This window comes from Pseudorasbora parva, chromosome 5, assembly GCF_024679245.1.
Source record: "Pseudorasbora parva isolate DD20220531a chromosome 5, ASM2467924v1, whole genome shotgun sequence".
Lineage (NCBI taxonomy): Eukaryota > Metazoa > Chordata > Actinopteri > Cypriniformes > Gobionidae > Pseudorasbora > Pseudorasbora parva.
Genome location: NC_090176.1, coordinates 41,076,771 through 41,093,636, shown reverse-complemented (window position 1 = coordinate 41,093,636; position 16,866 = coordinate 41,076,771). Strand labels below are relative to the sequence as shown.

At 36.5% G+C, this 16,866-nt stretch overlaps 1 protein-coding gene and 1 long non-coding RNA gene across 3 annotated transcripts in view; one reads left to right on the top strand and one right to left on the bottom strand.

The window, feature by feature from the left end:
- vwc2l (von Willebrand factor C domain containing 2 like) overlaps positions 1-9,347 on the bottom strand; it is a 43,840-nt gene extending 34,493 nt beyond the window's left edge. Inside the window, exons 1-2 of one of the 2 annotated variants that reach the window (XM_067445097.1) lie at positions 8,419-9,347; positions 6,765-7,237 (exon numbers count right to left, since the gene is read on the bottom strand). In XM_067445097.1, the coding sequence (XP_067301198.1) occupies positions 6,765-7,154 (390 nt within the window). In that variant the 5' untranslated portion in view covers positions 7,155-7,237; positions 8,419-9,347. Of the gene's footprint in view, positions 1-6,764; positions 7,238-7,630; positions 8,150-8,418 lie in introns of those variants that run through there. The other variant, XM_067445098.1, reaches the window with a different exon arrangement.
- LOC137076159 (uncharacterized) overlaps positions 7,113-16,866 on the top strand; it is a 31,383-nt gene continuing 21,629 nt past the window's right edge. Inside the window, exon 1 of the long non-coding RNA XR_010905217.1 lies at positions 7,113-7,210. This is a non-coding gene — a long non-coding RNA (uncharacterized lncRNA). The remainder of the gene's footprint in view (positions 7,211-16,866) is intronic.

Genomic DNA, 16,866 nt, shown 5'->3' with positions numbered 1-16,866 from the left:
ACCCCATGATTTTCAATCCTAGGTGTATATGACTTTCTTCTTTCGGATGAACGCAATCTGAGTTATATTAATAAATATCCTGTCACTTCCAAGCTGTATAATGGCAGTGACAGGGTCCATTGAGTTTGAAGCTCAAAAAAGCACATCCATCCATAACAGACATACTCCACACTGCTCCGGGGGTTAATAAAGGACTTTTGAAGCAAATCGATGGGGTTTGTAAGACAAATATCCATATTTAAAAATGTATAAAGAAGAATATCTAGTTTCCACCAGAAACTAGTCTGTCTTCTATATTCAACAAAGAAAGTGTATAATGCCTCTCGCAGTTGAAAATGCTTACTCTAAATTCTAGATACGTAGTGCCATTTATGCTTTTTTACTGGCGGAAGCTAGATATTTTACTTTATTAAGTTTTAAATATGGATATTTTACTTTCAAAACCCCACCGATTCGCTTTAGAAGGCTTTTTTTAACCCCTGGAGACATGTGGAGTACATTTATGATGGATGGATGTGCTTTTTTTCAATGAACCCCGTCACTGCCATTATAAAGCTTGGAAGCGTCATATTTATTAATATAACTATTAATATAAAGTCATATTCATTCATTTGATCAAAAATATAGTAACAACTGTAACATTGTGAAATGTGTCTGTTTTTTATTTTAATATGTTTAAAAAAAAAAAAATTCAGTTCCATAACTTAAGACTTTAGTGTCACATAATCCTTCAGAAATAATTCCAATATGCTGATTTGGTGCTCAAAACCATTTCTTATCATTAATTTTGAAAACAGTTTTGCTGCTTAAGCTTTTTGTGAAAACAAGAAAGTTCTAAAAACAGCATTTGAATTATACATGTCTTTATGGTCACTTTTAATTTTAACATTTTCAAATAGTTTTTGGAGCCTCCGTATCTTCCACTTTTTGCAAACTTGTATTTTTATATTTTTATAAAATGTTATATATATATATATATATATATATATATATATATACATACATACATACATACATACATACATACATATATATATATATATATATATATATATATATATATATATATTCAATCATATTCAGTCATTATTCAATGGTATACTAAAAATACATGTGAAAAATTACTTCTCATTGTTCTCAGGTCAAATATTTATATGCAATTAAAATGCGATTAATTTCGATTAATTAATTACAAAGCCTCTAATTAATTAGATTAATTTTTTTAATCGAGTCGCGGCCCTAATATATATATATATATATATATATATATATATATATATATATATATATATATATATATATATATATATATATATATATATATATATATATATATATAAATGAGCAGGTATGCTTCCTAATACACCATATCTCCTTCAAAGCACAGAGCGAAAAGATGCAGGAAAAGATCAGTGAAGGGTTTCGATTGACAGAATTATATGAGCATGCTCTTCCTGAACTTTCACTGCAAACATTGTAAAAATCAAGACATGTATTGGATGAGCTATTGCTTTAGAAATGATGTGATCAACTCTGTTGTGTTGGTATAAATCCTGTAGCTCATTTAATCACCCTCAGCCTGGGAAACGTGACATTTAATAAGCCACATAATGGTCCGGGTCAAGCTGGGTTACACTTAGGCCAAAGTGAATCGCTTCGATGATGCACTTCGATTCTTTCATTTCCAAATCTGTCACTCAGCTGTCATTTGCAGTGATTAGTAGCAGCGAAAAGCTCTGCTGACTGATTGGTCTGCCTTATTCTACAGTGAAAAACCTTCTCCGCGTGTAAGATTCATATCTCAGTGGGGCTCCTCCCACTCCTGCCGAGCCAAGTAAATACAGTCCTCACCAAAGAACGTCTGAGGAAATGCCAATGTGGCCCACACCAAAGGTTACCCTGTCGGCTTCTCTTAATTGGATCAGCTATCAAGAGCCGTGATGCCCTTTGATTCCCATTCACAGCTGGGCCTCAGTAGTTGCTTTTTAATTCAAAGAGATCTCGCTGGACACTATTGAGCGAAGATGCCTCGTTTGCCTAATACGCAACTCAAATTCAGAGCAGAAACTAATCAACAACGGATTTATGCTGGTTATGAATTGCTTCGTTTTGTTTATGGGCTTTCAGTCAGGGTCTCATCTGATGGGAGATAATCAATAGAGTCAGATAAACGCTTTTAACGGTAATAAGATTGTAAGTTGTCCTTCCACTCAAGGTTGGAGAAAACATGCGGGTGAGATGCTGTATTGATGAACCTGATCTTTTTGCCAAACAGACTTACACGGGTAAATATGTCTGACTAAAGCATGCGCTTGCATCACAACGTGGCTAATCAGCCACCTAACAAAGATGAATTCGATTTATAAGTTCCAGGAACCCTAGTTAAAAAGAAAATGCTTGACTTTGTCACTCTTTCCCCAGTAATGCCATTTATGTCATTTAACTTTCTGTTTGATGTTGGTGTTTAAATTAAGTTCTCTGACCTTGCCAGCTTTTATAGATTTTACAGGATTAGTACACTTCAGAATGAAAATTTCCTGATAATTTACTCACCACGTAGTATTCAAGATGTTTATGTCTTTCTTTCTTCAGTCAAAAAGAAATTAAGGAGTTGAGGAAACCATTCCTGGATTTTTCTCCATATTGTGGGCTTCAACTGGAACCAACAGGTTGAAGGTCCAAATTGCAGTTTCAATGCAGCTTCAAAGGGCTCTACACGATCCCAGTCACGGAATAAGGGTCTTATCTCATGAAACGTACATTATATATATATATATATGTATTCGGCCCCCTTGAACTTTGCGACCTTTTGCCACATTTCAGGCTTCAAACATAAATACATAAAAGTAATTTTTTGGGAAAAATCAACAACAAGTGGGACACAATCATGAAATGGAATGAAATTTATTGGATATTTCAAACTTTTTTAACAAATCAAAAACTGAAAAATTGGCCGTTCAAAATTATTCAGCCCCTTTACTTCAATGTGCAGCAAACTCTCTCCAGAAAGTTCAGTGAGGATCTCTGAATGATCCAATGTTGACCTAAATGACTAATGATGATAAATAGAATCCACCTGTGTGTAATCAAGTCTCCGTATAAATGCACCTGCGCTCAGAGGTCCGTTTAAAGCGCAGAGAGCATCAGGAAGAACAAGGAACACACCAGGCAGGTCTGAAATATTGTTGTTGAGAAGTTTAAAGCCGGCTTTGGATACAAAAAGATTTCCCAAGCCTTAAACATCCCAAGGAGCACTGTGCAAGCAATAATATTGAAATGGAAGGAGTATCAGACCACTGCAAATCTACCAAGACCTGGCTGTCCCTCTAAACATTCAGCTCATACAAGGAGAAGACTGATCAGAGATCCAGCCAAGAGGCCCATGATCACTCTGGATGAAATGCAGAGATCTACAGCTGAGGTGGGAGACTCTGTCCATAGGACAACAATCAGTCGTATACTGCACAAATCTGGCCGTTTTGGAAAGCCAGAAAGCCATTTCTTAAAGATAACCATAAAAAGTGTTGTTTAAAGTTTGCCACAAGCCACCTGGGAGACACACCAAACGTAGAAGAATCTGCTCTGGTCAGATGAAACCAAAATTGAACTTTTTGGCAACAATGCAAAACATTATGTTTTTGCGTTAAAGCAACATAGCTCATCACTGTGCACCCTGAACACACCATCCCCACTGTCAAACATGGTGGTGGCAGCACCATGGTTTGGGCCTGCTTTTCTTCAGCAGGGACAGGGAAGATGGTTAAAATTGATGGGAAGATGGATGGAGCCAAATGCAGGACCATTCTAGAAGAAAACCTGATGAAGTCTGCAAAAGACCTGAGACTGGGACGGAGATTTGTCTTCCAACAAGACAATGATCCAAAACATAAAGCAAAATCTACAATGGAATGGTTCAAAAATAAACATATCCAGGTGTTAGAATGGCCAAGTCAAAGTCCAGACCTGAATCCAATCGAGAATCTGTGGAAAGAACTTAAAACTGCTGTTCACAAACACTCTCCATCCAACCTCACTGAGCTCGAGCTGTTCTGCAAGGAGGAATGGGCAAAAATTTCAGTCTCTCGATGTACAAAAATGATAGAGACATACCCCAAGCGACTTACAGCTGTAATCGCAGCAAAAGGTGGCGCTACAAAGTATTAACTTAAAGCGGCCGAATAATTTTGCATGCCAAATTTTTCAGTTTTTGATTTGTTAAAAAAGTTTTAAATATTCAATAAATTTCGTTCCACTTCATGATTGTGTCTCACTTATTGTTGATTCTACACAAAAAATTACAGTTTTATATCTTTATGTTTGAAGCCTGAAATGTGGCAAAAGGTCGCAAAGTTCAAGGAGGCCGAATACTTTCGCAAGGCACTGTATATATATATATATATATATATATATATATATATATATATATATATATATATATATATATATATACCCCGTTCAAGTTCACTATATGGAGACAAATCCTAGATGTTTTCCTCAAAAACCTTCATTTCTTTTCGACTGAAGAAAGAAAGACATAAACATCTTGGATGCCACGGGGTGAGTAAATTATCAGGAAATTTTAATTCTAAAGTGAACTAATCCTTTAATTTGATTGGACTTTGAAAAAACACTAACCTAAGTCTTTTTTTTATTTTTATTTTTTAAGAGAAACAGCCAAGGAACTGTTTGTGGAATTGAATTTAGCTTGACACCTCAAAGAAAACAGTATATATTGCAACAAAATGCTGATTTTGTCAAAAGCTGGCCAGCCCCATGTTGATACAACAGAACTGGTGAGTGATAATATATCAGATTTTGCCGGATGGGAAATTCATCACCCAGCATGAGACTGAATTACATAGACCTTCCACCCCACTGTATTCCTGATATTAAACATTGTTCAGTTTTTTTATCTACTGGTAATATAGTCTAAGATAATAATCTTTGCAATACACTTAATGTCGGGAGACAGGTTGCCTAAAAAGGCATGAATTTACATTATCGCAAGATTAAACTCAATGAATCAGATGTAAGCATGAGATGAATACTAATAATATCTTGTTCTCTGGAGAGAGAAGATTCAAGATACATGCAGTCCAAATCCATGAAATAGATCCAAAGCACCACAATTAAGATTAAACACATAATTACTAATGTGGCCAGTGAAGTATAAATGATCAGAAACATCAAAGAACATTTCTTATGTTCTGTCAGTTCTTTCTTCTTAATATACAAGGTTTATCTAAAAAAATATCCTTTTGGAAATATGATTTTGCACAATATCATTAATCATTATAAATAACTATTCAAGTTTTACTATGCAGTTTTATTCAATTATAAATAAATGTTGAATTATCAAATGAATGTAGCAAAAGTAATGTTAAACATACATGTTTATATTAATATGTAAACGACTGTGACAGAATCAAAAATGCTGCAGAAGGGGACAGAATTTCGAGTCTCAAGAGAGATGAAACTAACATGTGCTGGAAACTCTAATCTAAGAGGTGCACTTGCGAGTCCAAAGACTAATTTTGTGTCTGATGATTTATTGCGTTGCCCTTTGTTGATATCTAAAACTTATATTAGAGTGTGCAGTTGCTGAAACAGCCCATGTTAACCCTGGAAATGAGCTTTGTTGGTAAAAGTAGAAATTCCAGGCATCTGTTGTGATTCCATCAGGTATTGCAAGTTTCAATTCTCTGATATTGTATTTTACAAAAAAAAAAACTCATTTTGTTTAGGCCGGGAATGAATATTTCTGAAAGCCTTTCTGGTATGTGAAAATAAAATATGTACCACCTGCTATTTGCATCCCTGCATGTAGAACGGCATCGGTCCTGTCCAAGTAAACAACGGTCCTGTTGATGTTAGTAATGTTATGTTTATATACATTATATAGTTATATCAAGAAATATCAAGTATTTGCAACTGCTTAATAGACTACTTATACTAATTAAATGCGGCAATATAAGGCAACTTCTTGTTCCTCACCAGAGCTTACAACATGTTACGTGTGATAAAGCGGTCTTGAAAACGACAGGTATTTGTCAGTTCTGTCATATGAATCTCAAGTTGACAGAATGGTTCATCATGCAGCGCAACACTCATGTATCTGTGTATGGCTGATGGGTCTTTGTAAGAATACGTCAGTGCTTTGTTGCATGATTGAGTGGCTTGCTTTCTACCTCTGATCAATATAAATAACTTGAAACTAAAATCAAGAGAAAAATGCATGCTAGTTTTAAATGGATTGCTTTGTCAAGTGGATTGTTTCTGTGGCACAGTTCTAATCAAATTACAGTTGATAGTGATGGATAGGACTTATCATGATGAGCTAGAGTAAAACAAGCACAAAACTATCCCACAATATCCCAAACTGCACTCATGCACAGACCCACTCCCACAAACTAATATACTGTATTTGAGGACACAGTGGTGCGATCGTGTATGCTTTCTTGAAATCTACATCAAGCAGGATTCACTTGGTCTCATACGATTTTGACATAGGATGCATGGATTTGAAAGATATTATCATGTTTGTGCCACACTTATAATTCAAACTGGAAGTACAATGCACCCACCACACTTTTTCAATTGGACCTTGTACAAACAAAGTCCCATATGATTCACCATTGTAAGTTTTAGCTGGAGTGCAAGACGCACGTAATCATTTGTGGATTACACAATTCAATTATAAATTCATAAAATAACCTCATATTTTTGCAATAGTTATTCAGGTAATTGGGAGACAGCGAACCTACCTTGAACTCCTCCAGGATTTTATAAGTCTTCCCTTTGTATTCACAGAAGTTTTTGACCTCCTTGCATTCGGGGCAACACCCGTTGTGTTCCACCTTGGTGCACTTGGGGTGTATTTTAGGGCACTCAGGTTGGTCACAGACAGGTCCGTCCTCCGTGCACACGCACGGGCAGTTCGAGTGGCCAGGGAAGAAGCGTTCCCCGAGCTTGTACACGAAGCCACTGTCATCCACGCAGCCTTTCCCTCGGTAGTCATCGAAAATGATGTCATTGTTGGCAGTCCTCTCGGCCTCGTCCGTGGCAGGATAGTCCTCAGGGCTGACAGAAGCCGGCGAGACAGCGGCGTTCAGGGCGAGCAGCACGACGCAAATCGCCGGGAGAAAAGGGCCCATCCTTTGCCGCGGCAGTCTTGACGCATTCAAGGAGAGTGTCTCGGGTCCCTTAAGTTGTAAGTCTCCATGCTGCAAATATGACACTGAAAGAAATGTAAACAACCCGTAGCTTGATAACTGGACATGCATTTTCTTTATCTTGACTCATAAAAAGATCGTCACGCTGTAAGTTAATGATCATCATGATAAAGTTGAAAAGTAAACGGGAAAAGTATAGGGATGAAGGGGGAGTGTTGCAACAATGTGACAATCTGATAAATGTGTCTCAAACCTTGTCGACATGTTTTAAATCCAATTAAATCAACTCTGATATGAAAATCTAAATATAAACCAGAAATAAAAAACTATATTGCAAAAAGTGAAATTTCTTGTCCTGTTAAAAACATCTCCTAATGAGGAAAGGGGGTTATGTATATTAGTGATTTCACCCCTGTCGCTCATTTCTAATTGGTTAAACTGATGGTGTTACAACTCACCCAGTGTTACAGCGCTCCCCGGTCTCCCATACTGGTTAATCTCTTATAACGGTCTGTCATATGCTCCTACACAAAATGCATTATCAGCCGAAGATACCTAGATTCACGAAGAGTCAGCTCACACAAACGAGGTGTGTTTTCCTCCTATATGCTGTCTCTGGTATGAGCACGCCGGAGGTGGTGAAGATGTTACTTTGAAGCATCAAAAATAAAAAAGCCAGATAATCACAGGCATCATAGACAGTGCTCAACAAAGTTAGCCAGGATGTCTATTTCTCAGGGACAACAGGTAGCTAGCTCGCCAGCCTCTAATTCCTCATAGCATTGCAGATAGGTGTGCATTGGCCATGTCCGTACATTTCTACGCTCTGAATTTCATCTGCTCCAAGAGCCCCGAAGAAACGACACGGTTTCTGTGTCATTAACGAGTGCATAATGGGCTTCGGTCCAAATGCCGCTTCACTCGTGAAAGCAGGAGAAATGAACCATAAAACGGAACAGGAGTGTGAGATGCTGCACTTAGAAAAGCACAGAAGCTGCCAGAGGAAAGCACTTCAAAGGAAGAGTTTCCTTTTTACACTGAAAGATTGTCTAGTATTGACAATATGTCTAGTTTATAACAAAATGACTGCCTCTGGCATGCTGAATGCATCTGCGCAGAGACTGTCTGCCTTGAATGTAAAGATAAATGCCTATTATCATAGCCGTGCGATATTCATTAAATATTGCATTGAAGTATTGCAATAAACACGAATGCACAATTAATCAAGTAGCTGGTCTAGACTTACCGCGTTGAAATGTCTGGTTCCACTTTGTTGGAATCGTAATCAAACGAGCAAGTGCACCTTCGTGATGATAAACCCCCCAAAAATCATTCCAATTCGAGTTAGTGCAAAAATGTGCTTACTCCAATAGAACAGATAATCCGAATGTCTTTACTATTTACAAATGAAAGCTGATCATGCCCACTTCAGAAATAACATATCCAGAAACGCAATCCGATCACTAAGTGACCTCTCACAATATGGAAAAGGAAGGAAAAAAGATCCAAAACATCTGCACAAATGTACTCCCTTCTCGTGATCATCTAGTCATCCGCGGCATTTAAATCAAATCCCAAATACTGCAGGTGGAACAGTATAACGCCATTTGGTCTTCGGCACCTCCGCCGAGAAAACAATTTGATGTCAAGTTAATAAACGAGAATAGATTCGATTGCATTACGTTTCCCCAGCGCGAAAGTAAGTTTATCTACATTGGAGATGCTCGCACCGCCAGGGCAGAGAGAAAAGCATCGTCTGAGACAGGGCTACTAAGTTGAGTGCGGAGAGGATTGAGAACAGAGGAGCGTTTCATTTTCAATGGGTCGCCTCAGCACAGCGAACAGCACCGGATCCAGAGTTCAGCGCCGCGGACAGCGCTCCTCCAGTGCTCCAACCTTCTCATCGCTTCTCTAATCATGAAGAATGATTGAAACGTGCAACAGGACAGTCTCCCTGGACAGCTTTTGCTACTCTTCTCGGCGTTTTCGTTCGCAAATAAAAAGTCATTATTGAGTTTGGTCATTAACAGTGGATCTTAGCAACACTTGAAGATTTTATTGCATACGCGGATTCATTGTAAACCGAATCCACAGAAATATGCAAAATTGTTGTGCAGAAGGTAACCCATAGGGGCCACTGCATTACTGTATTTGATAGTGAGCCGAAGGGGGGCAAAGCAGGCATTATTTTTTGTGCATCTTTTGTCCTTCGTGAACGTGTAAACACTGAAAAGCTGACACCAACTTTTACTGTGGTATTATACTTATTTTTCATAATAAATTAACTAAAATGCAGAAACATTAATAAATGAATAGGCTTAAATGTATCAATGTATTTTGTTATTTTTTTTCCCAGGATATATTTTCCTATAAGTTTATGTCACCATAATTACTCAAATTTGAATGATAAAAAATGATGGGCATCTTACATCTTCTCAGTGTAAAAACTATTACAAGAGTGTGCCTTCAGCTTATATTAAAGGCATAACTATAACTATATATATATATATATATATATATATATATATATATATATATATATATATATATATATATATATATATATATATATACAGGTCCTTCTCAAAAAATTAGCATATTGTGATACAGTTCATTATTTTCCATAATGTAATGATAAAAATTAAACTTTCATATATTTTAGATTCATTACACACAAACTGAAATATTTCAGGTCTCAAAAAATTAGCATATTTCATCTGACCAATAAAAGAAAGGTGTTTTTAATATAAAAAAAAGTCAACCTTCAAATAATTATAGTAAGTTATGCAATCAATACTTGGTCGGGAATCCTTTTGCAGAAATGACTGCTTCAATGCGGCGTGGCATGGAGGCGATCAGCCTGTGGCACTGCTGAGGTGTTATGGAGGCCCAGGATGCTTCGATAGCGGCCTTTAGCTCATCCAGAGTGTTGGGTCTTGCGTCTCTCAACTTTCTCTTCACAATATCCCACAGATTCTCTATGGGGTTCAGGTCAGGAGAGTTGGCAGGCCAATTGAGCACAGTAATACAATGGTCAGTAAACCATTTACCAGTGGTTTTGGCACTGTGAGCAGGTGCCAGGTCATGCTGAAAAACGAAATCTTCATCTCCATAAAGCTTTTCAGCAAATGGAAACATGAAGTGCTCCAATATCTCCTGATAGCTATCTGCATTGACCCTGCCCTTGATAAAACACAGTGGACCAACACCAGCAGCTGACATGGCACCCCAGACCATCACTGACTGTGGGTACTTGACACTGGATTTCAGGCATTTTGGCATTTCCTTCTCCCCAGTCTTCCTCCAGACTCTGGCACCATGATTTCCGAATGACATGCAAAATTTGCTTTCATCCGAAAAAAGTACTTTGGACCACTGAGCAACAGTCCAGTGCTGCTTCTCTGTATCCCAAAAGTGGCTTAGCCTGGGGAATGCGGCACCTGTAGCCCATTTCCTTCACACGCCTGTGCACGGTGGCTCTGGATGTTTCAACTCCAGACTCAGTCCACTGCTTCCGCCGGTCCCCCAAGGTCTGGAATCGGTCCTTCTCCACAATCTTCCTCAGGGTCCGGTCTCTTCTTCTCATTGTGCAGTGTTTTTTTGCCACACTTTTTCCTTCCCACAGACTTACCACTGCGGTGCCTTGATACAGAACTCTGGGAACAGCCTATTCGTTCAGAAATTTCTTTCTGTGTCTTACCCTCTCGCTTGACGGTGTCAGTGATGGCCTTCTGGACAGGGTCGGGTCGACAGTCTTACCAATGATTACGGTTTTGAGTAATAAACCAGGCTCGGAGTTTTTAAAAGCCTCAGGAATCTTTTGCAGGTGTTTAAAGTTAGTTAGTTGATTCAGATGATTAGGTTAATAGCTCGTTTAGAGAACCTTTCATGATATGCTAATTTTTTAAAAACAGGAATTTGGGGTTTTCATGAGCTGTATGCCAAAATCATCAGTATTAACACAATAAAAGACCTGAAATATTTCAGTTGGTGTGCAATGAATCTAAAATATATGAGTTTAATTTTTATCATTACACATTACATATATATATATATATATGTATATATATAGACTTATATATATATAGACATGCACCCCCCCCAACAATAAATAATTAAATAACAATAATAATTAATTAATTAATTAAAAAAAATAATAATAATTTTTTAGGTGGCCAAATTTAATTTCTGTGAATTAAATTGCATTCATTTTTTTTTTTTTTTACAGTGTGGCATAATGCAATTTATTGACATTTAAAGACATTCTTTGTCTGATAAAATTATTCATAAATGGAAGAGATACCCATTTTGTGTAATTAATTGTAGTTGTATGAATTCCACAAGTGATTAGTTTGCTTGTTTCTTTTAATATTTACATTTACATGTATGCATTTGGCAGACGCTTTTATCCAAAGCAACTTACATTGCAATCAATGTACACAATTTTACATTATTGTCAGTTCTTGACAATAATATAAAATAAATAAATTGCACTCATTTTATGTTTTAATATTCTCACTGTGTCTCAGTATATTAATAGTCTCCAGGACCAGAACAATTACAGCTTGTGCAGTATTATTATTGTTCTCATGGTAACACAGCAATGGAGGTTGTGCAGAAATGACAAAATTAGTAGTTCATCCTCAAATGGTGACAATGGCAGCTGTTATTGAAAATCGCACTCAGTTTATGTTTTCCTCCGGCACTGAAAGTGCTAAGCACCCAAGTTCTGCAGTTAAATTCAGTCTATTGCAAAGCACTCCTGTGGGCCTGCTCAATCACCTAATTTTCCTCATGAATGGAACATTCAATATGATGTCCAAAGCCCATAAAATGGGTCCAAACAAAACAAACAATAACATAGCAGAATTAGCTATTGACATAGCCATAGCAATTGACGAAACAATACCAGCGTTGTGTAACATCTTGAAGAGCACATAGTAGATCAACAGGTGAATGCTGTGAGGTTGGCTACTGTGAGTTTCACCCTTGAATACAAACATCTTCTAAACCGGCTGATGCCAAGCCATCTTACATACATGCTGTTCACATAGCAGTGCAAATCAATAAAAAGGTATCTAAAAGCAAGGACACATGCTTTGCTTTTTACTGTGAAATTTCAGCTCTGGTTATCTGCCCCAGAAGCTACATTAGGCATGTTTCAGGGGAGTATGTATGGGCAAAGCCAAACATGAGAAACTATCTCTGAGAGTCTTCATCCCAGTGTGACTCTAATCGAATAAGCATACCTCAGGGGGAGATGGAGTCTAGTGTGCCTTTGGCTTAACCTTCACTCTCTCTTCCTTTGCTAAATCTCTCTGCGGAGAAAATACAAGTTGGCTACACTGATGTGCTAGTGAATAAAGGGAAATACTTTATCCATATCTAAATGTGAAATGTGCAATGTGGAAACCGTCGGTCAAAGCCGGCGAATTACTTTTTTGTCGTAAAGCTTACGCCTCCTCCCTATCATGAACTTGCTCTGCATGTTGCCCACAGAAGCTGACGCTATCTTTCACATGAGCACTGGGGCTCTCAGCGCATCCGTCACATCATGTAAGAATCAAGCGCATCTGACCGCGAGTGATGACATCACCGGCCGGTAATTGGGGCATGTTTTCTCACTTTCTCGTTCGGAAGGTGTCATCCCCTGTAAACGATCCCGCCCTAATTGGCCTCGGCCCTCATGACTTACGAAGGGATCACAGACGGGGTCAGATTAGGGTCGTAACTCTTATTATAGAAATCATAACACCAGCGCACAAGCTCGTATTAAACAGTCTGCCAGGAGACGCTGAGATATTATGTGATTCTAATACAACTTATATTTGTGATACCAAGTGTAAGAATCTAATGTCTTCAAGCTTCAATGGTGAGAAACAAGAAACCAGGTTTTCACAATTAAACTGTCAGTGCAGAGAATGAGTTCACAGTTTATCAAAGAGCAGATCCGTGCAGACGTAGCGGTTTACCAAGGAAATATCTCCTGAAGAGCTTTTGACGACATTTAGTTGCCATACAGACTCTATAAACTTGATCTCTGCGAGAGGAAAATTATACGGGCAACATTCTGAACTTAAAGGTGCAGTGTGTAATATTTATGTGGTTCTATAGACAAAAATATATTAATATCCTCTTAAACACCAGGACCATTTTTGGGATTTTGGGATTTGGGATTTCCGCTTGGATTTGGCCTACCCAAATTGAGAAGCTCAGTGGTCTAAGTTCAAAATGTTGGTGTCATTTTACAAGAAACCCTTTGAAGTTACATAAAACTATAAGTGATAAACATGTTAGTATATGTTGTCTTAGCTGTAATAACCCCCCCAAAAATTTGGTGCTTTTTTTTCAGTTTTGAAAGTGTGTAACTCCTTGTGTGCTGTAGGTTCCTGCAGACAGTATATTGCCATAGCAGATTCTTCTGCAGCTGTTGAGAAAATCTTTAGTGTTGCATGAAAGAGCTTCAGACCAGAATGGTGCAGACTCAATGATAAAACACTTGAAGAGTGATTGAGAATTAGATGAATCAGTGTTACTCAGTGAGTTTTGCATTAGAATGAATTATAACTGTATTTGTTACTTTGTTACTGGGTTATTTTATTACTTTGAAATGAAAATAACATTGAAACAAAACTAATCAAACAACATTGAGGGGATAATTTATTTAAATTGATCATTATCTGTATTTTAGAACAAAATATATGCAGAGTTGAGGAGTAAAAAATTAATAATGGGTCTTGTAATTTTCACTAAAAAAAAAATAAATAAAAAAAAAAATAATAATAATAATGGTTATTTTTTCATAAAGGGTTACTTCAGCGATTAGCATATGGCTTTGTATCAGTAGAAACCCTGGAGTATATTCAAATTATTGTGCTTTCCCCCCTCATATCCCCCTGAGACAAGAGATTTATGCATTTTATTTCTGGAAAAATTCCTCCTATGACCCAAATTGACGATATTTGCATCATAGGAGGAATGTTTGGCCAAAGGCTAAAGACTACAGCCAACAGAGGGAGCCATTTCCGCATGTTTTGAACCCGCGCATGGGGGATGGAGATCACACACAGAGCTCAGCTCGCAGCTACAGGCACTCATTTAAACGGAGCTATGGTGAGCAATGTAAGTCTTTTAACTTCTCAAATTATTTTCTATGAAAGTTAAGCTTGCAAAGGCATTAATTGAAACGCGGCAGACTGAACTCGCGTTGTGAATGTATTCCGCGAGTGTAGTCGTGATTACCTCAGCTCTCATCATGAGAGCTCATCAGCTCATTTATCTGACTCCTGCAGTTAATGCTCAGTGCTGTGATACTCGTGCGATGTGACTCACTCATTATATTGAACAGACACTGTCAGTTTTTAATTGTAGTTTCTTCTCCAACTCAGTCACAGTAATCAAGTTGGTGGCTTTGGGAATGGCCTCACAGGGCAGCGAAGCATTCTGGGAATTGTTCTCTTTCATCCCCATGGGACAAAAATACATTTTCTGTCTTTTCTCAGTCTAGAAGGCACCAAATTCTAAAATAATTTTACATTTCTACTACACTGATGACCCAGTTTAAATACAGATTCATCTTCCCAGCGCTGAAGTACCCTTTTAAGAAAATTGTGGTTCAGTGTTGTAAAGAAATAAAATCAAGAGATACACTGTCCTAATTTCAGGATATGTAAGCAATTTTGAGGCTGGAATTGAGGAACCAATTAAGATGATACAATTAAGGAAAATAAGATTACTTGTTCATTTTAAGATAATTTTTAGCTCAATTGTGCAGTTTTATTTAGATACACCATTGTTAGTTCCCATCATGCTTTGCATATGACTGGAAATGGAGATTAATATTGAAATGAAGCGTTGTTTAATGTGTGTTTGAGTGAAGGAAACCATCTGTTAATGTATAATGTTCATTTATATCTGACATTTGAAAGAATTTCTGTTATGTTGAAGTTTTGACCGTTACCATTGTGCAGAAGAGTAGAGCTTATGGTTAGGTTGTGATGTGAATAACTGCAAGAAATATGATTATTATTATGAAGAATGTTGCTTTGTTCAATGAGCAATAACTTTGCTAATGCTAGTGCAATAATAAGTTTGTTTCTACTTGTGCCAGCGTCAAACAGACTATTAATTTAACATAACTGAAAGTCAAATATAAACAGGTCATTTCCATTTACTCCAATTACTTTTTTTTTTTAAATCAACTTAAATTGAAAAATAACATTCCACTAATAAGATTTAATTCATCATAAAAACTACTGAAATATTATGCAATATAGATACCATTATTTTTAGATTTTTTTTAAAATTTTAGATATAGTGTAATATTTAAAAAGTGTAGATGCGTGTAATGAAATTGTTATTAAATTACAAAATTAATGTAATTGTTGTTTTACTGAGGTAAAATGTGTAATTCAATTATTTACTAATCATATTAAAAGGAAATTGCTTTGCATTGATAAAGTAATTCAAACCACATTTATATTGGGTAACTTATAACAGTAAACAACAGTAACCTTCCTAACACTGAATGTATGTGAGATTCAACACATTCTTTCTGTTGTGTGACTGTGTGGAATTTCTTTGAATTGTCATAAATTTAATTCTACTTAATTCCAATTCCAATTCCAATTCAACTTCCTGTGGGGTGGAGTCCATTCAAATTCAAATTCCTGTGGGGCGGAGTCAATTCAATTCAATTCAAATTCAACTTCCTGTGGGGCGGAGTCAATTCAATTCAAATTCAACTTCCTGTGGGGCGGAGTCAATTAAATTCAAATTCCAGTTCATGAACTGAATGGAGGCCATTTCTGAAGTTCTGAATTTTGCACAAGCCTGTTGGGTAGGATTAAGGGATGTAGAATAAGGTCATGCAGAATAAGGTATTAATATATGCTTTTTAAGTTCTAATAAACAGCCAATATCCTAGTAATATACATGCTAATAAGCAACTAGTTAATAACTGAACCTTAAAATAAAGGGTTACCGAATGTTTTGTTAATTCAGTATTAAGTCATTCAAAAGTTATTAGTTGATGAACTAATCATTTACAAAAAATGACTATATATATATATATATATATATATATATATATATATATATATATATATATATGCTCATAAATTATTAATAAGTAATATGCCAACATGTTATGATTATTTTGTTAATTTAGTAATAAGTCATTCATAAATGTGTTAATGATGAACTAATCATTTAACATGACTGTATGTTCATAAATGATTATGCTAACAATTTACAAATATTTTATCTAAAAAAATTGAAAATCTTGACATAAACCAAACAGACAATTAGTAGATGGTTGATAGTTTTTTGTCAAAATATTTTTTGTATCATTATCTCAATAAACAATGGTTAATCATGAACTAAGGATGAGCAAACCATTAGTAAATGATCCATATATAATTTATTCATTCATTGTGAAGTTGCAAGCTGGTCTGAGTTCAAAAATTGCAAACATGCAGGATATGCTAAAGCAATATTTTTAGGAAGCGTAATTTATTCATTTCAAGCAGATCAACATTTATAAATGCCTTCCAGTCAATGGATTCCTGTGAGTAATGTTAAATCATTTCATTCATCAGCACAGACTGTGTGGAGTGTTCTGTGTGGATGATGTGTAAATATGAATAAATATGCCGCATCCCCTAATCTAAAGTTATTTATAAAATGATTAATT